This window comes from Bubalus kerabau, chromosome 23 (assembly GCF_029407905.1).
Source record: "Bubalus kerabau isolate K-KA32 ecotype Philippines breed swamp buffalo chromosome 23, PCC_UOA_SB_1v2, whole genome shotgun sequence".
NCBI lineage: Eukaryota > Metazoa > Chordata > Mammalia > Artiodactyla > Bovidae > Bubalus > Bubalus kerabau.
The window spans coordinates 36,588,535-36,611,466 of NC_073646.1; the positions used below are offsets into that span (position 1 = coordinate 36,588,535).

Below are 22,932 nucleotides of genomic sequence, written 5' to 3' on the forward strand. Positions count from 1 at the left end.
CCAGCTGGAGAAGAACGGGTTCTCAGCTCTCTTCCGCAAAGTACATACTCGACATAACCTGAGCCCTTCTTGGCTCCAAGGACAATCTCTACCCACCTCCCCAAGCCTCTCCCTGGGGCACCCCATCAGGAATGGTTTCGAAGAAGAACGCAAATCAGAACTAGTTTACATATGTTGGAAACCTAGACTCTATGGTAGCGGCAGTGGCAGTCACCACGCCCCCCCTCCCCCAATTCAAAAGCAAGAGGCGTTAATGCCCAGCACCTCTCCAACCCCTCCTCCTCTGCTTCTGAGAATTATGGTCATGCCAACCCTGCTTGGTCCCTATCCCTGCACCTGCAGAGGGGTTTGGCACTTCAAATTGTGAAAAGCTGTCAACCCCCGCCCTCTGAGAAAATGCCCTTGGCTGCCACATCTCCTGGGCGGCCCTGCCTGCCTTCTCCCCCCCTCATTTCCTCCCCCCCACCACCCAGTCCCATCCCCAGTCCAAGCCCTTTAACTGTCAAGAGGGCGGACCCGAAAGACGTGGATGGTGCCGTTACTGAGGGACACGACCAGGTACCTGCCGTCCACCATGGTGGTCACCCGGGGCTTTTCCAGGCCGTGATAGGCCGTCAGGAAGTCGCCAAGCAGCGAGCCCTTCGGATCGAGGATCACCACCTTGTTGACCTCTCGAAGGGTCAGAAAGATGTAGCCTTTCTTATCCACGGACACGGAGCCCGGCTGGCAGCCATGAAGGCCAGGTCCTCGGTACTCCCCAACCACCTGACCCAGCCCATCACAGACCACCAAGCTATTCTGCTGCCAATCGGACCCTACAAAGTGGCCCTGGGGGCTGGTGGTCAGGAACACAAGTGCCCGCAGGCCCCGGTTGGCCTTGCCCCCGGGGATGAACCGTGTGGCCAAGCTACCTTCCATGTTGTACACCTCCACGTGGCCGGACACGCTGACCGCCACCCGGTCCCCGCTCGGCATGGCGGCCACAGCGTGGCTGGCCTGGCAGAGGCTCAGCGCCCGGCGCCACTGCACCTCGCCGTTGTGGTTGATGAGATAGAGCCGCGCGGCTGCTGAGAAGGCCACAGTGTCCTGCAGGGCGGCCACGCTGCATGGGGAGCAGCCCTCGGGCACGGGCACGGCGCCCCTGTAGTCGCCATTGAGAGAGAAGCGCTTTAGGGCCCTGTTCTGCTCATCCGCCACCAGGATCTCCCGGGAGCCAAAGGGACAGAGCCCAGTGATCCGGGGGGCGCGCTTGTCCCCGGGCATCCGGGTGGGGAAGCTGCAGAAAAAGATGGGCCTGGGGAGGAGGCCAGAGCCCTCTAGGTTTGGCCCGGGGGCGGGGCTGGGCTCCCGGGAGACGGACTTGAGCCTGCCTTTGAACTTCCTCTTCTTGTTGGATCTGCTGCCCACCCGGGCCTGGGTTCCTCCATCTTCCTGGGGTGTCTGGGCTCTGCCCTCTTTCGGGGTCTTGGCTCCATCTTCCTGGGGAGTCTCAGCTCTCTCCGCCTTGAGGGGCTGGGCTTCGTCCTCTTGGGGTGTCTGCGCTCTGTCCTGATTTGGGGTCTGAACTCCATCACTGCTCTGGGGCTGGGTTGCATCACCTCCCTGGCTTCGGGCTCCATCCTTCCCGCTGTCCTTCTGCGGCTGCTGCTCCTCAAAGGAAAGCCTCAGCAGGTGGCAGTTCTTGTCCAGGAGCCCGGGATACAGTTCCAGCTGGGGCAGCTGGCAGGGAGCGGGCCCAGGCACCCAGGGACAGCCCTGCAGCTGCCGGAGCCGCTGGGCGATTGCCCCCTCCAGCGAGAGGATCTCAGCCTCACGCCCCAGGCTAAGCACCCGACGGGCAAAGGCGGCCGCCTCCCTGGCCACTTGCTCCTGGCCCTCCAGCTCCCCCAGGCGCTCCCGAGCACCCTCCTCGGCAGCCTCCACGTGGGCCCGCAGCTGACCGAGCACCTCCTGCTTCTGGGCCAGGAGGGCCCTGAGGACCCGCTCGGATGCCTCCTCCACCTGCGTGACCACCTTGGCCGCCTGCTCCCGCAGCCGGGCCAAGGCTTCCTTTTCGGCCAGCCGGGTGGCCTCCAGCTTGGCCAGGTTGTTGTCCACGCCGGCCAGCAGCTCCTCGAGGCCGGGCCTCCGGGCACGCACAGCCTCAGCCAGGGGCAGGCAGGGGTGGTCCAGGTGGGGGTCCAGGCGACACTCTCGGCACAGCAGCTGGGAGCACGGCTGGCACAGGAAGCGCAGGGCCTCCCCCGGGTGCTGGGGACACTGGGCCGCCTGGCGCTCCCGGGCCTCCTCGTCGTACCACCCCGCCCTGTAGCCCACCAGGTCCACCACCCTATGGCTGTGGGTCTGTCGGGTGCACCGGTGTCCATCGGCACAGGCCTGGCACAGGTCGTCGGCGCAGTCCAGGCAGCGGGCGGTGGCTGGCCCCCCGGCACTGGCGCCCCCCATCAGGGGGCACAGGGCACAGGCCGGCTTCCCTGCCCGCAGGTCGCCACCAGCCCGGGCCTTCACCAAATCCAGGAGTCCGTTGACAAAGAAGTTGGTCTTGAAGGCGGCCACGCCTGCAGGCGGCACGGGCACAGACTCGCGGCACTCAGGGCATCGGAGGCGGCTGCCCTCAGCCAGCTGTGCTAGGCAGTCCTGGCAGTAGGTGTGCAGGCAGGGCAGCGTTTTGGGCACCCGCAGTTGCTCCAGGCAGATTTTACAGGCCAGGAAGTCGCTGCTCAAGGCCTCCAGGAGGGATGGTGAGGAGCCCTGGGAAACCATTCTGCAAGCAAGAGGTCGAGGGCAGAGGTTGAGGGCACTCCTGAAGTGGCCGTCCTCTGCCCTCCCACCTCTGCCCCACACTCATGTCCCACCAGGTCTGGGATCTCACCTGAATGGCTGGGAATTTTCTTGTCGTCTCTGGAGCTAAAGAACCACCTCCCTTCTCCGTACAGACATCCAGAAATGTGAAAAGTAAAGGCTGCCTTCGCGCAAGTCAGGCCCTGCGAGATCCGAAGAGACCAAGAAGCCGGGCCTTAGAGAGCCCATGGGGTAATGATGGGTGTCCCTGCCCACCTGCCCCGCCGTTGACAAGCCTTGTGGCACATGGGGTGAGAGTCTGGTGTGAACAGACCCTGGGGACCCTGCTGGGTGTGAGCTGCCTGGGCGGGGGTGAGGCAGGGAGGACACAGCGGAGGGTCCAGTGGGGCAGAGTCCCCTTGACTCCTGGCAGGTGGGGCGGAACAACGGGCTTCAATTGCCAGGGCCCCAAGTCCCAGGGCCGGGTACACCTGCCTCCCGGACCGCCCCCCCCCCACCCCGCCGCAGCAGCATCACAGGAACTGGGGGCCCCCCAACTTCCTGCCCCGACGGCCCGCAATGGGCTCTGGAAAAGTCAGAGGAGCTGCTGAGGGGAAGGGGCTGCCAGGCTCTTTCCGTCCAGCTTCTCGGACTCCGGGTCCGAGCCCCGGCTCCCCCAGCCCTTTTCTTTCCGCCCGTGTTGCTGCTGGAGGCCTCCTCCTTTCCGAGGAGCCTCTGGAGGGTCGGAGTCACGTGAGGCTCCGTCTGTGAATGCCCCCAGCATCCGGCACAGTGGCCAGTGAAATACTTGATAAAGAAACTTGGGGCGTTTCCCCCAAACTTCCAGAAAGTAGGGGCTGGGTCGGGAGGAGGGGTGGCGGGCAGGGCTAAGAGAGTGGGAAGGGGGTCTTCCCAGGGAGACCTCAGCTCTCTGGCCCCGGAGAGAGGAGCCTCCCCTCTGCTCCCGCCCTCTGGGTCTCTGTTCCCCTCCCCTCCCTTCCTCTTCCTCCGGCCGTCTCCCTTCCCCCACCCCCTCCAGTCCACCTCTCCCTCCAGCCGCCCCCCAAGCCCCCTCCTTACCTAGCTTGGGCTCCAGGACCCAGAGCTGGGGGATTCCCCGACCAACCCCTCGGAGGCCCTGATGCGGCTGTTGCCCGGCTCCTGAAAGAGAAACAAAACTGAAACTAATTGTACTTCTGCAACTTCCGTCCCAGGCCCGGGACACGGACTAGAACGGCCGCAGGCCCCGCCCTCTTCCCTCCCCAGCCTGGACCTCTTCCTCGCAGGGGGGGCCTTCCCCCATCGGCGGGGCACAGTCCCCGCCCGCAGGCTCCCGGGCTTCGTGCGGGCTGGGTCAGCTTTCGCGACTGGAGTCTGCGAGGTCGGCCTGTCCGTTTGAGCCTGGGGATTTGCTCAGCCTGCTAAGTGTGTCTGTCGCAAGGGCAGGGCAGCTGCCTAAGGATGTATCCTCTGAGGGAAGAAATGAGAGATCTTAGGTGATTTTCGGAGACGCAGGGTAACCAGAGCCCCGGCCTCGGGCCAGGCTTCCAGGGCTGCCGCATATTTGCAAATCCAGCCCTAGGTGAGGCCCTTCTACCACAATTCTCTGCTGAGATTCGGGAGGGGGTCCTGGAGGAGGTGTCCCTTGAGATGAGTCACAAGAGTGCAAAGGGGTCGGGGATCGCCAGAGAAGAACGCAGGGAAGGGGATTCCAGGAATTGGGAACAGCGAGGTGGGCCCAGACGAATGAGATACCACCTACACTGCTGGGGGTCCCAAGTAATTCAGGATGGTTTGTGCGAGAAATTACGGTTGCCAGGGGAAAGGATGGGGGAAGAGATAGGGAGATTGAGCACCAGCGTGTATACACTGCCATGTTTAAAATGGACAGCCAACAAGGTCCTACTGTATAGCATAGGGAACTCAATGGTATGTGGCAGCCTGGATTGGAGGGAAGTTTAGGAGAGATTAGATACATGTATACCCGCTCCAGTGTTCTTGCCTGGAGAATCTCAGGGACGGGGGAGCCTGGTGGGCTGCCGTCTATGGGGTCACACAGAGTCGGACACGACTGGGCAACTTCATTTTCACTTTTCACTTTCATGCATTGGAGAAGGAAACGGCAACCAACTCCAGTGTTCTTGCCTGGAGAATCCCAGGGACGGGGGAGCCTGGTGGGCTGCCGTCTATGGGGTCACACAGAGTCAGACATGACTGAAGCGACTTAGCAGCAGCAGCAGCAGATACATGCATATGGCTTCCCAGGTGGAGCAGTGGTAAAGAATCCACCTGCCAATGCTGGAGATGCAGGTTCTATCTTCCAGGGACGATCACCTGGAGTGGGAAATAGCAACCCTCTCCAGTACTCTTGCTTGGAGAATTCCACAGACGGAGGAGCCTGGCAGGCCACAGTCCGTGGGGTCACAAAGAATCGGACATGACTGAGCACACACGCACAGATACGTATATATTTATGGCTGAGGCCCTTTGCAGTCCACCTGAAGTTATCACAACATTGCTAATCGGCTTATACCCCAATACAAAATTTAAAAAGTTAAAAAATAAAAAAGGAACGATGTGTGGGGAAGGGACGTGTCAGTAGTAGCAGATGATGTCACCAAGGAAGCAGCGGCTGGATCACAGAGAGTCTTATGGTCTACATGACAGAGTCTGAGATTTATCCCCAAAGCCAAAAGAAGCCATATTTCCCCCAACACCTTCTGGAAATTATGAAGCACAAAGGAGTTGAAAGAATTGCAACAAACACCCACATGTCTATCCTCTAGTTTCTGCAGTTAACACCTTGCCATAGTTGATTCATCACACAGCTACCCAGGTGGGCATCCGTTTATTCACAGGGACAGGATTTCAGGAAGAAACACAACTGGTGAGAACTCACTCTGGCATCAGCCAAGAGAACAGAGGGGAGCTTGTTTTCCAGGTGGAAAGCAGAGGGGTCTGAGCTGACACAGCTCCACTAGGGGCAGGGTGGGGGGTGGAGGAGGGGAGCCTCAGGTGTGAGCAAGCGGTGCAGGTGATGAGAGAAGGAGAGTAGGAAGTCCTTCGGGTTTTGCAGACCTGGAGGTCAGCACAGAGGGCTCAGCGGGTGATAACCCGGGCTTGTGACTCTTCCGGACTTTTCCAATGAATCTGTGGTTTTGATGAAGTTCGCCCAGCAGAGTCCAAAGTGAGAAGAGCAGGGCTGAGATGGCACTAAGAAAACACGTTCATGGGCAAGTGGGCGAAGGGCCTGGGGCGAGAAGAGGCTGAGGGGTACTTCCAGAGACGAAGGTGGAAATCCAAGACAGAGAAGGTCGCACAAGCCTTGGCTGCAGGACGCTGCACCTCCAGAAGGGGGAGGCGGTCATCGTGGCTGGATGCTGCAGACTGGATGGTCAGCCATGATGAGCACAGAGAAACGTACTGACCACGTGTGTCCCCAAGTGTGTGTACACACCTGCACATGCATACAGACCCCGTGTGTGCTTGTCTGTGCACAGTCAAGGAAGATTTTCTGGATGGCTGCCTAGTGGCTCAGTGGTAAAGAATCCACCTGCCAATGTAGGAGACGGGGCGGGTTCGATCCCTGGGTCTGGAAGATCCCCCGGAGGAGAGCGTGGCAACCCACTCCAGTATTTTTGCCTGGGAAATCCCATGGATAGAGGAGCCTGGTGGGCTACAGTCCATGGGGTTGCAGAAGAGGCAGACATGACTGAGCAGCTAAACAACAGCAACAGCTGCTAGACAGCATGCCATATATATGTGCAATACACAAAGATCAACAAGATAGTTTCCCCACCCATGGGCAGTTCATAATCCCTGGTGGTCCAGTGGTTAGGATTCTGTGCTTCCACTGCAGGGGGCACGGGTCCGATCTTTGGTTGGGGAACTAAGATACCCCTGGAGTGAGTTGCCATTTCCTTCTCTAGGGGATCTTCCCGACCCAGGGATCAAACCCACATCTCCTTCATTGGCAGGTGAGTTCTTTACCCCTAAGGCACCAAACATAACCTGATTTAATCCTCACAGCAATCTCATAAGGTAGGTAGCACTCTTGCCCCCATTTTACAGATGAGGAAACTGAGGAACAGAATACGTCACCCAAGGTCACACAAGTGCTGTGGCAGCACAGAGAGAAGTTTGCTTTCTCCTGGAATGGCGGAGGTGGTGGTGGTGGTTGTGTGGGAATCAGGAAGGCTTCGTGAAAGAAGCAGCATTACAATGATTGCCCTTCCCTCACCCCAAACATCGAACAATTGTTTAAAGTGCCTACAGTGTGCAGCAGACCCCAGGAAATTGGTTTCTTCTGCTTGAAATCAGGCATCCAAATCAAGGGATAACTCGGCTTACAACCGAGTGGTTAAGTGTTACCATGGAGACCTGGGGAGAAGGAGGAGTTCCTGCCAGATGCTGGGGGTTCCTCAAGAAGCCTCTGCTGCTGGCTGTTCTGATAAGACGGGAGTGCGGGTGGGTGGAGGGACGTGGCAGGAGATGGGAGCATGCAGGCAGAACAAACTTCACAATTTCTTGTTGAGAATCCTGAAAGACCTTAAGGTATCGGGGAGCCATTATAGACTTTTTATTAGGCAAGTTTGGACTTTTTCTGCAGGCACTTGGGGGTGAGATTAAAAGTAAAGGTTTTTGATCTTAATTTATACAAATATGCATAATTTAAAATAAAATTTAAAAGACTCATATCATCATTATAACAAAACAACTTTTTTCCTATGTGTATTTCCTCTGGTCTCTGTCCATGTAAGTATATTTTACACAACTGTATATATATATTTATACATATCTGACGTAGTTGTGTTTATAGTGTACATATACTTTTTGTCTACTTGTCAATCTAACACACGTGCGTCTCAGGGTTGGGAAATTCTCCTGGAGTATTTTGTTGATTCTCTCCCCTCTGCTTTCTCCGTTTTCCCATCTGGAACTTCCATCATTCAGTGGTTGCATCTCCCAGATGGTCTTCTAATTTTATATCTAATCTTTTTTTTTTTTTTGGTACTACTTTCTGGGAGGTTTCCTCTAACTTAAACATTCAGTCCTTGTGCTTTTTTCAAATCTGCTGCCACGATGCTAACTCACGAGTTCCCTTTATCGTTTACTTCTCTGAGGATGTGAGTGACAGTATTGTTATTCTCGTTGCTGTGGTTGGTGGTGGTGGTGGTGTGTGTGATGTGTGTGTGTGAGAGAGTTTTCTTCGTCTTGCACAGTATCTGTTACTTCCAAGTTGTGGTTTCCTTCCCCTCTCTTTCCCTTCCTTCCTCCTCCTTTAGGTGACTAGTGTTTATTGTTTTATAGTTTCTTTTGTTTATTTTTTAAATTGTTTTATATTTTAAAATTAGCTTTCTTTATGTGCAATGAAAATCATCAATTTATATGTAGAGCTCAATGAGTCTTGCCAATGTATACAATTAAATAATTACCAACAAAATCACACTAGGCAACAGTACAATATAAAAATAAGGAAATTGACATTGGCACAATGCGGTGAACTTGACTGCAGACCTTACTCAGAGTTCCCAGTTTTTACGTGTACTCAAGTGTGTGTGCATATGTGGTATATGTGTGTGCTCGGTTGCTCAGTCATGTCCGACTCTTTATAACCTCAAGGCCTGTAGCCTACCAGGCTCCTCTGTCCATGGAATTTTCCAGGCAAGAATACTGGATTGGGTTGCCATTTCTTATTCCAGAGGATCTTCCCAACCCAGAGATAGAGCCCCCATCTCTTGCATCTCCTGCACTAGCAGGCGAATTCTCTACCACTGCACCACTTGGGTAGCCCCCTGTTACTGGGTATTAGTTCTATGCAATTTTATCACAGGTATAACCACCATGCAACCACAGCAATAATCAAGACACAGAACTGTCACATTAACACACAAAAAACTGCTCCTTCTGTACTGCCCTCTCTTGTGTTAAAAATATTTTTATTGGGACTTCCCTGATGGTCCAGTGGTTAAGAATCCGCCTTCCAATGCAGAGGGCACAAGTTCTATCCCTGGTCAGCGAACTAAGAGCCCACATTTAGTGGGGTAACTAAGCCCAGGGGCTACAACTAGAGAACCCAACTAGAGAAGCCCCTGAATGCTGCAACAAAAGCCCAAAGCAGCCAAAAAATATATGTATAAGGTGTGACTGATAAATTCTTTGAAACATTTCTATTGTATTATTTTAATTCCACTGTTTCTATGTTTCTAAGCTCACTTCTTAGTGATTGCTCTAGGAACTACAATATGCATCTTCAACTTATGAGAAACTATTTCAGATTTATAATGACTTAAATCCAATAAAATATAGCAATGTAGTTCTATTTCTTCCCCTTCTTTATTCTATTTTTGTCAAATCGATTACATCTACGTGTGTTAAAAACGCAGCAATACAGCCCTATAATAATTATTTAAACAACTTTATTTTTAAAAGACAGTAAGGGAAGGAAAGATATAGATCAGTGTTTTGATTTACCATGAGTTTACCATTTCCTGTATTCTTCTTTCCTGCGACTTAAACCTACCATCTAGGGTCCTTCCTTATCAATCTGAAGGACTTCCTTCTGTAAAACAGGTTGGCTAGCAACGACTTCTGTTTGTATTTATCTGAGAATGTCTTTGTTTTTTTATTAAATTTTAAATGAGAAATTTATTTAAACAACATGTTTAACTCAAAGAGAAAACCTTTCCATAAAAGGAGTTTATTACTAAAGACACATTACCATACATGTAACAACTACACACTTTAAAAAGTTACAAAATGGCCCTTGATTTTTATAATGACAAACGAAAAACATTGAAATTCTCCAAACAAGTTATGAGGGTTTTATTATTATATTTTGTTGAATAGCAAAAGCTAATAACCTTTTGAAATATGAAGACGTCTCCCCTGGTTTTTACTTTCTGCCAGCTCCCCTCAGTTTTGCAGAGGAAACGGACATGCAGGTCTCACAGGACATTGTTGTTCAGTCGCTAAGTTGGGTCCAACTCTTTGTGACCCCAAGCTTCCCTCTCCTTCACAATCTCTCCGAGTTTCCTCAGATTCATGATTCATTGAGTCAGTGATGCTATCTAACCATCTCATCTCACGGAATACTTAGCAATATTACATCCCAGACGAGTATCATTAAAAAGAACCATTACATTCTGGAAGTAGTTATGCTTCCAAAATAGTTTCAAATGAAATTATTGGATAATAGTCACTTAAAAGTAAAATTACAGAGGCAGACCTCACCTGGGGCCCTGCGACAACATGGGCTGGCTGGCTGCTTTAGGTTTGCCTGTATCCTAAACCCATCAGGCTGGAGGTGTCCACTTTCTCTGAGAAGCATGACTGATGCTTATCTCTTGCTCCAAAGGAATCCAACCTCCCACTGTACAAGCAAGTCAGGTCGCAGTCTCCAAATGCCTGTTTACCTTCTGTATGTCAAGCTGCCAACGCAGTCCCAATTTTCTTGTTGATGTGAGTCTTGGAGTCACTCAGTCTTACAGCAACCAAAGTTGCTCTGAGTCATTCAAACTCCATCTGATCTCTGATCAGCCAGCCGTCATAGCCCAGCACCAAAGACCCCGGGATCAGATGCCCAGTGACCGCAAAACCTGCCTGGCAACCCAGGTGGTTAGTCGGTTCCTTTTACCTTTCACACTCCTCGACTTCAGTAATACTTTTTTTAATCTATTTTTTTTTAATGTCCCAGCCTCACAGTGGTAAAGAAGACTGCTCCTTGATAGTCAGGACCTTGTAAAATGTCAGCAGCATCTCTGAGATAGAACTTCACTTCCACTCATAGGCGCTGCAGGTGACATGTGTGAAGGGACTTTCTTGGCCTTGATCCTAGACTTAGGAGAAAAGGGCAAATAATCAAGACTTTTAAAGGTCCACGCCAAGATTCCTTTAGAATATTTGCACATAAAAGGTAAGCTTTTCATCTTGTGCAATACCGCATACCTGAAGAGGTTGACTGGCTTAAATGTTCACCTCTTGCTGCACCTGTGCAAACAGGCCAAAATTCAAGGAGGCACCTAAGACTATTCTGACTATTCAAACTGTTGATCACTCCTTTCTCAAAATTTGCTCTGCTCTCGACCTCTCCTCCTTCTCGCTCTGGGACCACGCCCCTTCTCGGGAAGGGAGCGGGTTGGTCCATTCTGGTCTCTGCGAGCCAGGGCAAGCTTTCGGCTCCCCGCCCCATCCATTCTGAGCTGTCGTTCCCGCCTAGGCCCACCAGGGGGAGCTCTATCCCTGCTGAAGCTGCATTCTGGAACACGGTCCATCGCCTTGCGGAGAGTACAAACCACCTCTCCTTGTTTCTTTCTGGGCTTTGCTAGTGCCTGTCAACCTGTGGGCTGCCCTTGCCAATCATCAGAGTCCCTTGCCCCCTTATTCTTATACACCTCCTTCCTGCATACTCCCTCTTATACGAGACTGTCTCTCTCAAAGATTCCTTTCTCAGGTGCAGAATCTAAAAGAACCCCTCAAATGTCATTAATAAATATTTATGATATTTTAATAATTACAATGAATGCAAAAATACATCATGAACAAATTATCAAAAATTTAAGTCAAGACGGAATCAGTATTACTGATATTTTTCCTTTGGTCTCAGGCTTCAATCTGGCTCAGCCAGGCACGGCTGGGTTTCACCCCCCATCACTTAGTCAAGGACATGGCTTCTGGTTTTGCCTCTCCCCTGCAGAATCACTTTCTTCTCGCCCCTGGTTGCTTCTTTAGCATATTTCCTGTCTTAAAACAAAAGAAAACCAGTCCCCCGCCTGACCTCGCCTGCCCTACCATTCTCTGTCTTGTTTTCCTTTTCCTCTGGAACTGACTACAATTGGGCTTTTGTTCTAACGCTCCCTGGGAAGCGGCTCTGGTCAAGGTCACCAACGACCTTCACCTCGCCTGTGCTCCACTTATTCCGCGTCTGGCAGAGGAGATCCACGCTCCTTGAAACTCTTTCCTCTTGACGTGTCGGCCTCCTGGATCCCTGGATGTCTTCCTACTCCCTTCCCCACGGCTTCTCTGGATTATCCTGTCTTCCTGATCCTAAACGTCAGAGGCACTTGCAACCATTCCCTCACACTGCCCAGGACAAAGGGAGAAGAGTCATAAATCTCAGTATTCAAAGCCTTTTAATGGTTAGCCCAATCATTCAAGAGATTCAGACAAATAGCTGTCACTCACCATTCCAAGTGTGAGAAGGTGGTAAGCTCCAGGAAAAGTACCTAGTGGAAAAACAAGTGGGCAATGCCCGCCCAATGTTGCCCTCAATGAGATCTACGTGACCTCTTGCAATGTGATTTTGACCGAGAAATATATATTGGATCTCTGTCCACAGTTCCGGGGACAGAGCTCCTAAAATCTTTGGAATTCCCTAAGTGATCAGAGCCTTGAAAGTGTCTTATGTTAGGTTCCAGAGATGACTTTTGGACCCCACCTAAGGTTGGGGGCTGGTTGCCTGATGAACCAAGCAGGTGGTTAAAGGGTTGAAACTTTCAGTCCCACCTCCCTGACCTCCAGGGAGGGGAAAGGGGCTGGAGGTTGAATCAATTGTCAATGGCAGTGATTCAATCAATGACGCCTACGTAATGGAACTTCCATAAAACCCCCAAAGGACATGGTTTGGAGAGCTTCCAAGTTGGTGAACCAGAACTCTTCCACATGCTGCTGTGCCAGCCCCAGACTTCATGGGGACAGAAGCTCCTTTATTCAGGAACTTGTCCTGCGTATCTCTTCATTTGGCTATTGATCCATATCTTTTATTGTCCTTTGTAATAAACCAGTAATCTATTGAATAAACGTTTCCTGAGTTCCTTGAGCTACTGTAGCAAGTTAATTGAACCTAAGGAGGAGAAGGCAATGGCAACCCACTCTAGTACTCTTGCCTAGCAAATCCCATGGATGGAGGAGCCTGGTAGGCTGCAGTCCATGGGGTCGTTAAGAGTCGGACACCACTGAGTGACTTCACTTTCACTTTTCACTTTCATGCATTGGAGAAGGAAATGGCAACCCACTCCAGTGTTCTTACCTGGAAAATCCCAGGGACGGGGGAGCCTGGTGGGCTGCTGTCTCTGGGGTCGCACAGAGTCAGACACGACTGAAGCGACTTAGCAGCAGCAGCGGCAAGGAGGAAGTCATGGGACCCTCTGATTTATACCTAGTTGATGAGAAGTATAGATGACAACCTGGACTTGGGATTAGCATCCAAAGTGGAGGGCAGCCTTGTGGGAGTGAACACTTTACCTGCAGAATCAGACACTGTCTCCAGGTAGACAGTGTCAGAACTGAATTGAATAGTAAGACACACCCAGTTGGTGTCAAAGAATTGCTTGTTGCTATAAGGAAAACTCAACACACACACACAGGAGGTTGATGATCAAAACCTTTACTCCTTAGAAGAAAAGGCTTTAACTCCCTTGAGGGACTTTAAAGAAGATTTGAATAAAAGGCAAAATATACTACCCTCATGGATATGATGACTTAGCACTGCATAGATGACAATTCTCCCCCAAGTTAATCTATTAAATGTAATCTTAAATTTATATGGCAGAATAAAGTCCTTATACGGTTAAGAAAATGTTGAAAAGGAGGACTCACTCTGCTAGTTTAAAAAAAATATCTTATAAAACCGAAGTTAAAAACAACAACAACAACCAACACCACACCGATACTTGTGCTGGCAATGGAACAGAAATGAGAAGTCAGAATTAGATCTGTGTGAATGCAGCTACGGCGTGTGGAAGATATGACACCACAAATCAATAGGGGAGTTGGCTGTTGGCAGATGCCACTGGGAACACCATTTCACCAAATGGAGCAAAAATCAAGCTGGATCCCGTGCTCACTGAATAATGGTCTGCCAAAAATGTCCATGGGCTTCCCTGCTGGCTCAGATGGTAAAGAAGCTGCCTGCAATGCAGGAGACCTGGGTTTGATCCCTGGGTCAGGAAGATCCCCTGGAGAAGGGAATGGCAACCCACTCCAGTATTCTTGCCTGGAGAACTCCATAGACAGAGAGCCTGGTGGCCTACAGTCCATGGGGTTGTAAAGAGTCAGACACCACAGAATGACTAACACCTTCACTTTCGTGTCAAAGATGTCAACATCCTAACTCCCAGGACCTGTGACAATGTTACTTTCCATGGCAGATGGGATTTTGTAGAAGTGATTAAGTTGTAAAAGGGGGAGATTATCTTGGAGAAGGGAAAGGCTACCCTCTCCAGTATTCTGGCCTGGAGAATTCCATGGACTGAATAGTCCATGGGGTCGCAAAGAGTCAGACACGACTGAGCAACTTTCACTTCATGTCTTATCTTGGGTCCAGTCTAATCACATGATTCCTTCAAAGTGGAAAACCTTACCTGTGGTCAGAGAGAGAGAAGCCTAGCATCAGTTTTTCTTTTTTCTTTGGAATCAAGGAAAGGGCCACAGGCCAAGGAATGCAGTTGGCCTCTAGAAATTGGAAAATGCAAGAAAATAGATTCTCTTTAAAATCTTTTTAGATTTTAAAGAGAACAGCCCTGCTAATACCTAGGTTATAGCCACCCAAAACACTCATTTTGGACTTCTGACTGCCAGAACTGTAAAATAATAAATGTGCATGGTTTTTAAGTCACTAAATTTATGGTAATTTGTTACAACAGCAATGGGAAGCTAATGCAGAACTCTGACTCACCATACACAGAAGTGAACTCCCAATAGGTCCAAACCTAAATGTGAAAAATAAAATTACAAAACTAACAGAAGATTGTGCAGGAAAGTATCTTTGAGATTTTTGTTTAGGAGAAGACTTTTTGAACTGGAGCTTCAAAACACAAACCACGTATAGGAAAAAAATTTTTTTCTGTTCAACAAAGGGCACTATAGAGACAATTAAGATACAGGTGTCCAGCTGGATAAAGACACCTGCAATATCTCAGATTGATGGAGGATTCATAATCAATAAACTCCTGCAAATCAATTTCAAAATGACAAGCAACCTGAAGAAAAATAGGCAAAGATTATGAGACTAGGAGGGTCCCGATGGTGATTCTGATCCTCACCCAAGTGTGAGAACAGTTGCAAGAGAAGAGCCATGCTGTGGATTGATTTGTGCCCCTTACCCCATTCCTATCTGGACTCTGACTTAAGTTCCTCTACCCCAGCACATGACCTTATTTGGAAATAGGGTCTTGCAGATATAGTTAGTTAAACTGAGATGAAGTTACAGTGGAATCCACTGAGCCCTCATCCAAGAGGACCGGTGCCCTTATACAAAGGGGGAATTTGGATGCACACGAGGAGAATGCCATCTGAAGACGAAGGCAGAAGGGGTGATGCTTCTACAAGCCTAGAAATGCCAAGATTGCCAGCCAACCATCAGAAACCAGGAGAGAGGCAGGGAACAGATTCTTCCCCAAGGCCCGCAGAAGAAACCAACTCTGCCAACACCTCGATCTTGACACCACTTCTGAACTCCAGAATTGCTACAGAATGCATTTCTGTGTGTTAGCTGCTCACTTTGTGGTGTTTTGTTATGGCAGCCCGGGAAACAAATACAGGGGAGTTAGCCTCTCCTTGGAGTGTGTGTGTGGGGGGCATCTTGATCTGGTGCCTGGTGGATGAGTCTTGGGGGGATTAACCAGGCTGAGGGAGGGGCTGTTCCTAAGAAGAGCATCAGGCTTCCTGGGCTTAGCCTGCTCTCCAAGATTAAGAGGGGAGGAAGGCACAGGAAATGCTTGGTTGCTCTGGCATCTAATCAGGCGTCCCTGACTTATTGGACAAATCCCAGGCCTGGATATTCTCAGCATCAGTCTCTGCAGTGCAGACAGCCCCATTCCAGTAAGGGAGGAAGATGAGGAGAAAACAGCTGAGTATCTGTACCTTCCTCCCCCTCTTCCCCACCTCGGAAGCTCAGCCCTGGGCATGAGAGAGCCAGCAGCTGAAGAAGACTCTTGAGAGTTTCTTGGACAGCAAGGAGATCAAACCAGTCAATCCTAAAGGAAATCAACTCTGAATGTACATTGGAAGGACTGGTGCTGAAGCTGAAGCTCCAATACTTTGGCCACCTGATGTGAAAAGCCAACTGACTCATTGGAAAAGACCCTGCTGCTGGGAAAGATTGAGGGCAGGAGAAGGGGGTGACAGAGGATGAGATGGTTGGATGGCAATACCGACTCAATGGACCTGAGTTTGAGCAAACTCCGGGAGGTGGTGAAGGACAGGGAAGCCTGGCGTGCTGCAGTCTGTGGGATTTTGGAGTCAGACACAACTGGAGGACTGAATAACAACAGCAAGAAACAGGCTGGGAGGGAGAGGGCAGAGCAGCAGCCTGCTGTTTCATCTTGCAAACCAGAGCTGCTGGGGTTCCTGCAGCCACAGCACAAGAAGCTTGAGACCACCCCCAAGATCAGTGCTGGTGATCTCTGCTCTGAACACACACAGGGGTCTCCGAGGGTGGGGCCTGAGGCTGGGGGGTTGCTGATGGTGGATTGTCAGCCTTTAACTTGGCCAGGAGGGACCCCTCCACCAGGGCCCAGGGAGAGGGCACTATGGGCACCCCGGCTCTGCCCACGGTCCTCCTCCTCCATCCTGGCTTCCCCCCCACCACGCCCACACATCCCCACTCCTTGCCTTCAGCCTGATCACTGCTCGAGTCACCCTCACTCCCACGACTGGGCATGGGGCTTGTTTTCTCTGAATTTCCTGCTCCATACACTTCTCTGGGCCCCCGTTGCTCCTGACCTTAGCAAACCCCAGCCCTTGAGTCTCCACCTTGGTGCTGGCTGACCTGTCCTCCCCACCCCCACCCCACACAGCCTCCCCGCCCTTGGCTCTCTCCAGGAGGCACTGAGCTAATCAGGCTGATTATCGCCCAGGTCCAATTTCACTTTTCTTGGCTACCGCGCGCAGTAAATTTCCTCAGCCGCCAGGCTCCCCTGCGAGCCCTGCCTCTTGTCAGGCAGCCCGACTTAGGAAGCCGCCAGCTCCCCGCCTGCCGGCTGCCGTATCATCACAGATGAATCAGGCTTGCCCAACCTGGGGCTGTAATCTAAACGCCATCGACAGTCACATCGCCCTCAGCAGCAAAACACAACTGTCACGTCTTCCCGGGTCTAGTAAAATCTCTGGGGTTCTAAATGCCCAGACCCTTGCTATTAGTCTAAAGATTATACTATAATCTTTTAGAGCTGCATTTTAGAGGATGCCTTGGAAAATCTCCCTCGTCTCTAGGCATTTTGAGAGTGGGCTAGTGGCATTAGTCTTAGTTTCTCATCAGGAGACAGTCCTTGAACTTCCAGCTTTATTTTATACTTGACCCATTCCCAGGGTCTCTGCGTATCTGAAAGTGATCTGGAAAGATCCAGAGAAGGAGAGGGAGGAAGATGAGGATTTCTTATCCCAAAACCCCAGCCCCCACTGTGATGAAAGAAGAAGCTCTTCTGCAGCGCTTCTCACAGTCTTGGCTGTGAGAGGGAAGGAAGTACAAGTGCCCTGTTTTTGCATGGCCTGAATTGGTTCTAGGGCTTCAAGCACTGTGCTTTCTGTAGGATGGAAGATACCCATGTATGATGCGATTAGAGAACAAATAAGAATTCTGGTTTGTCACGTTGACACAAGCCCAGAAGGAGGCTGAAGAAGGATGGATGAATGCAGCAGGGGATGCTTTTAAAGCCTTTGTGGAGATGAGTCTTGATTCAATTAAATTTAACAAGCATCAGTAGCATCCTCTGTGCACACGGCCCTGTGTCAGGCATTGTGGGAGCAGAGAGGGGAACAAAGGCACGACCTCACCCTGAGGGGACAGACTCAAGGGAAAAGCATGAAGGTGATGTAAGAAGTATATATAGCGCTGTTAGGGAGTGCTGTGGGTTGAAAACTTGTGCCCCCCTGACCCAACCCCCAATATGATGGTTTTTGGAGATGGGGCCTTTGGGAGGTGGAGTGAGATGAGGTCATGAGGGCAGGGCCTTGGCCCTGTGGGATTAGAGCTCTTAGAAGAAGAGACACCAGACAGCTTGCCTTTTTGCCCCCTCCCCCACCTCTGGTGTGGGCATGCACAGAAAAAGCGGTCATGTGAGCATATGACGAGCAAGGGGCCTTCTGCAAGCCAGGAAGAGAGCCTTCACCAGAAAGCAATCTTGTTGGCCCCTTGGTCTTGGACTTCTAGCCTCCAGAATTGTGGGAGAATCAAAATTCGTTGTTTAAACCACCCAGTATGGTATTTTGTTGTAGCAGCCACAGCTAAGACAGAAAGACATAGGTGAGAGCTATTAATCGTGAAGAGTTGTATCAAAGAAGACTTCCTGGAGGAAGTGGAACTGGAGTATCAGGATGAGTCAGGTCCTAGAGAGGAAGATGTGGGAAGGTTTGCAAAAAGACAGCTGTCTTTGAACCAGGAAGTGGGCCCTCACAAGACACAGAGCTCCTTGATCTTGGATTTCCCAGCCTTCAAAATGGTGAAGAATAAATATCTGTTGTTTTTAAGTCACCCAGTTCCATGGCATTCTGTTATAGAAGTCAGAATGGACTAAGACAGCCCAGTTTTAGGATCTGGGTAGTTTGATGGCAAATAGGAGAAAGAGGCAAGTGAAGGCTTAAGATTTCTCATGGGGGAGAAACTGAAGGATGCCTGCAGATGCTCCAAATGTCCATGAGGGGGCAGCAGAGCTTAGCCTCTTTCTTAGGTTAAGGTCTAACTGGTATGGCCTGTGGGAGACACCTTCCAGAACAAAATGAATCTTGAGCTGCATGGCAGGAACAGTAATAAAACATCCTAAAAATGTTAAAAATGACATCCATAAGGGATGCTTTACAAGCAATCTAGTTTTTATACAACAGAATGCAAAATTGTGACCAAAAGGTCAAATATAATTTTTCCCAAATGTAACTCAGGGAGTTGATGAGAAAGCTGGAAAGAGAACCCAGGACTCTTATCTTTTCAGATCTATGTAAAGACACACGAGCCTATTTCCAGAAAGAGAACTTAGCTTTCTTGCATGAGGAAGTGCGTATCTGAATCATGCGAGCATGTGTGGTCCTGCCTCACTTGTGGCCTCCTTGGGCTCAGCAAATGATGATGAGGGAGGTCAGGGACTGGCATGCTTCCTGGTTTCATACTTCCCTCTTGTCATCTGGAGGCCAAACTTATCGGAATCTATATCCCAGAGGAAAGGAGAGAGAGACTGCGGGTGAGAAACAGAAGCTTGCATAGGGCATTGACTGGAGAAAGGTCTGGGAACCATGAAAATTTTAATTAAGTTGTTTTTCTTGCTTTTATTTATTAGGTACTGATGACGATCAGTTCAGTTCAGTTCAGTCGCTCAGTTGTATCCAACTCTTTGCGACCCCATGAATTGCAGCACGCCAGGCCTCCCTGTCCATCACCAACTCCCAGAGTTCACTCAAACTTATGTCCATCAAGTCGGTGATGCCATCCAACCATCTCATCCTCTGCCATCCCCTTTTCCTCCTCCCCCCAATCCCTCCCAGCATGAGGGTCTTTTCCAATGAGTCAACTCTTCACATGAGGTGGCCAATGTATTGGAGTTTCAGCTTCAGCATCAGTCCTTCCAATGAACAACCAGGACTGATCTCCTTTAGGATGGACTGGTTGGATCTCCTTGCAGTCCAAGGGACTCTCAAGAGTCTTCTCCAACATCACAGTTCAAAAGCATCAATTCTTTGGCATTCAGCTTTCTTCACAGTCCAATTCTCACATCCATACATGACCACTGGAAAAACCATAGCCTTGACTAGACAGACCTTTGTTGGCAAAGTAATATCTCTGCTTTTCAATATACTATCTATGTTGGTCATAACTTTCCTTCCAAGGAGTAAGCCTCTTTTAATTTCATGGCTGCAATCACCATCTTCAGTGATTTTGGGGCCCCCCCCAAATAAAGTCTGACACTGTTTCCACTGCTTCCCCATCTATTTCCCATGAAGTGATGGGACCAGATGCCATGATCTTAGTTTTCTGAATGTTGAGCTTTAAGCCAACTTTTTCACTCTCCTCTTTCACTTTCATCAAGAGACTTTTTAGTTCCTCTTCACTTTCTGCCATAAGAGTGGTGTCATCTGCATATCTGAGGTTATTGATATTTCTCCTGGCAATCTTGATTCCAGCTTGTGCTTCCAGCCCAGTGTTTCTCATGATGTACTCTGCATATAAGTTAAATAAGCAAGGTGACAATATACAGCTACTCCTTTTCCTATTTGGAACCAGTCTGTTGTTCCATGTCCAGTTCTAACTGTTGCTTCATGACCTGCATATAGGTTTCTCAAGAGGCAGGTCAGGTGGTCTGGTATTCCCATCTCTTTATATGGACTAACAAAAAATCAGAACCTGCAGATAAAAATAAGAACTTAAAAATACTCATAATACTATATATTAAAAGAAAATTCTCTGTGCTTAAAAACATACGTTTTTCATAACAATGGAATGCAGTGAATCTTAACAATAGCATTTTGTTTAATGGCAAGTTCAGGCCGGTATTTTAAGGGATCTCGGCTCTAAGCGAAAGTGATTGGGGGCGCTGTCCTTGGTGCTGAAACTGAGCTGGCAGGTGGCACAGGCTTCCTGGAATGAGTGTGAGCACTGCACCTATTGGAGCTTCCATGGTGTTTCTGTTTGAGAGTTTCCCAGCACTGTGGTCTATCTCCTCTTCCCCCTTGGTAAGTACAAGTGGAGAACAGAAAGACAGGTCAAACCATCACCTTCAGAGAGATGACCAACACCAGTTGTGGCCCCTGCAGTCATGGCCTTTGCCGTGAGAGTAATTGTTCCCGGCATATTTGGGTCTCTCTTGCCTTTTCTTCTAAACTGTTTTGAAATGAGATGAGCCTGAAACCCCTTCTACAGACCCAGGTTGTTTCCCTTCTACCCTTGAAGAATCTTTGTAAGGCCCCAGAATATAAGTAGTCCTGGACTATAAAATCTGGTTCCTTTGCTAGCCTACTGGGGATTGTTCCAATTCCTTTGCATGAATGTGCCCCCTTCTCAGTACCTCCAGAGACTCAGCACCTCACTTTATAGCTCTTCCATAGCTACTGGCACTGGGGGTCCTCTTGGGATACACACCCTCCTCCATCCCAGACACCCTGTCCTCCCTGAGATCTGAAGGAGAGAAAGGGAAGTTAGTCTCTTGAAACTATAATTGTCCTTCCCATTCTAGGGGGTCCTTCATTCTCTCACAACTTCCATGAGTTCACCCACTTTTCTCTGGAAGGGCCTTGGTACCTCAACCACATTGCTTGTCTCACAGCCTAGAAATTTGACTGCTGCTGCTAAGTCGCTTCAGTCGTGTCTGACCCTGTGCGACCCCATAGACAGCAGTCCACCAGCCTCCCCCATCCCTGGGATTCTCCACGCAAGAACATTGGAGTGGGTTGCCATTTCCTTCTGCAATGCATGAAAGTGAAAAGTGAAAGTGAAGTCACTCAGTCGTGTCCAACTCTTAACGGCCCCATGGACTGCAGCCTACCAGGCTCCTCCACCCATGGATTTTCCAGGCAAGAGTACTGGAGGTTGCCATTGCCTTCTCCGAGAAATTTGGCATCAGGACTTAATACACATAGAAGCGAAGCAAGAAGCTAGGGGTAGGGGATAAGGTCTTGAAAGTGTTCAGGGAGGTGGGGATAATGTCTAATTATGCAGCTGTAAGAAAGGGAGCTCACACCCAGTTCAGGAGCTGGATTTCAGGGAAGTTAGTAAATACACATGACTAAGTCCCTTCCAATGGAATGTGAGCAAAATGATGGATGCACTTCCAGACCTGATCCATTCAATTTCCCTGGTGGTACTGATTGCTCTTCCAGGTAGAGATGCAGGGTGAGGAGACCCAAGGGACTAGCAAAGCCTCGAAGAAGGAACCTAGATCCCTGAATCGCCACATGGAAGAAAGCTACCTGCTAATCAGGAGCACAGTTATATAAGCAAGAAAATAAAATCTTCTATTGTGGTTGAGCCATTATACATTTGGGGCATATTTGTTACAGCAGATTTTAAAATATCCTAACTGCTGCAGGGAAGGGTGTTGTTTAATCCCAGGAACAGATATTTAATAGAAAGACTCTTGTCTTGTCCTCAGTCATGTCCAACTCTTTGTGACCCTTTGGACTGTAGCTGCTCAAGCTCCTCTGTCCATGGGATTTTTCAAGCAAGAATACTGAAGTGGGTTGCCATTTCCTCCTCCAGGAGATCTTCCTGAACCAGGGATTGAACTTGTGTCTCCTGTGTCTCCTGCATTGTAGGCAGATTTCTTTACCTGCTGAGCCATCAGTCATCCTAAAGAAGTTCAGATTTTTAGTATTAATATTTTTGGATCAAATAATCTCCTTACATTTTGGATTTAATATGTTTGTAACACTCAAGACAATTTGGCCTATTGGAATGTCCACCTTGATTTAAAGTATATAACTGAGTGATTGATTTAGACTTGTAATTTTATATTAAATCTTGCTGAGGTTGTAAACAGGGTTAGAACACTTAAGAAAACTTGAGAGTCATCATGCTTTTCTGTGCTGTGTAGGTGCTCTGTCGTGTCTGACTCTTGGCGCCCCACGGACTGTAGCCTGCCAGCCTCCTCTGTCCATGAGGTTTTCCAGGCAAGGACATGTGAATGGTTGCCATTTCCTTCTCCAGGGGTCATCATATAGGTGCATTTAATTTATTGGGTTTGTAAAATTAAGTGTGGAGAAAGCTTTAAAAAACACATTTAATTGTATTAGATTTATGGAGCTTCTTGGGTAGTTGGAAAGCTTTTGTTTATTCATCAAAAAGATGGAAATCTTTAAATAGGAAATGTAATGTATTAATTTTGTAAATGCAACTGAAAACATTTCATGGAATTTGACTAGCCAAGAATGTGCTCAGTTGCATCAGTCTTTTCAGTCATGTCCAACTCTTCACAACCCTATGGACTCCAGCCCTTCAGGCTCTCTCTACACAGGATTCTCCAGGTAAGAATACTGGAGTGGGTTGCCATGCCCTTCTCCAGGGGATCTTCCTGACCCAGGGATCAACCAGTGTCTCTTTTGTCTCCTGCATTGCAGGCAGGTTCTTTACCCACTAAGCCACTTGGGAAGCCCAAGAATGTAAAATAAACACTAATCAAAGGCTTTCAACAAAGTGATTGTCCTTCTGCTTCTGGCCAAAATAGAGTAACAGGA

General features: G+C 49.4%; 1 protein-coding gene across 1 annotated transcript; it reads right to left on the reverse strand.

Moving 5' to 3' along the window:
- Positions 1-442: 442 nt before the first annotated feature.
- Positions 443-3,988, reverse strand: TRIM56 (tripartite motif containing 56). Its single transcript, XM_055562131.1, has 3 exons — positions 3,862-3,988; positions 2,873-2,984; positions 443-2,764 (listed from the first exon to the last, which is right to left on the reverse strand). The coding sequence occupies exon 3, from the start codon at positions 2,761-2,763 to the stop codon at positions 496-498; it is 2,268 nt and encodes a 755-aa protein (XP_055418106.1). The 5' UTR covers position 2,764; positions 2,873-2,984; positions 3,862-3,988; the 3' UTR covers positions 443-495.
- Between the last annotated feature and the right edge of the window lie 18,944 nt (positions 3,989-22,932).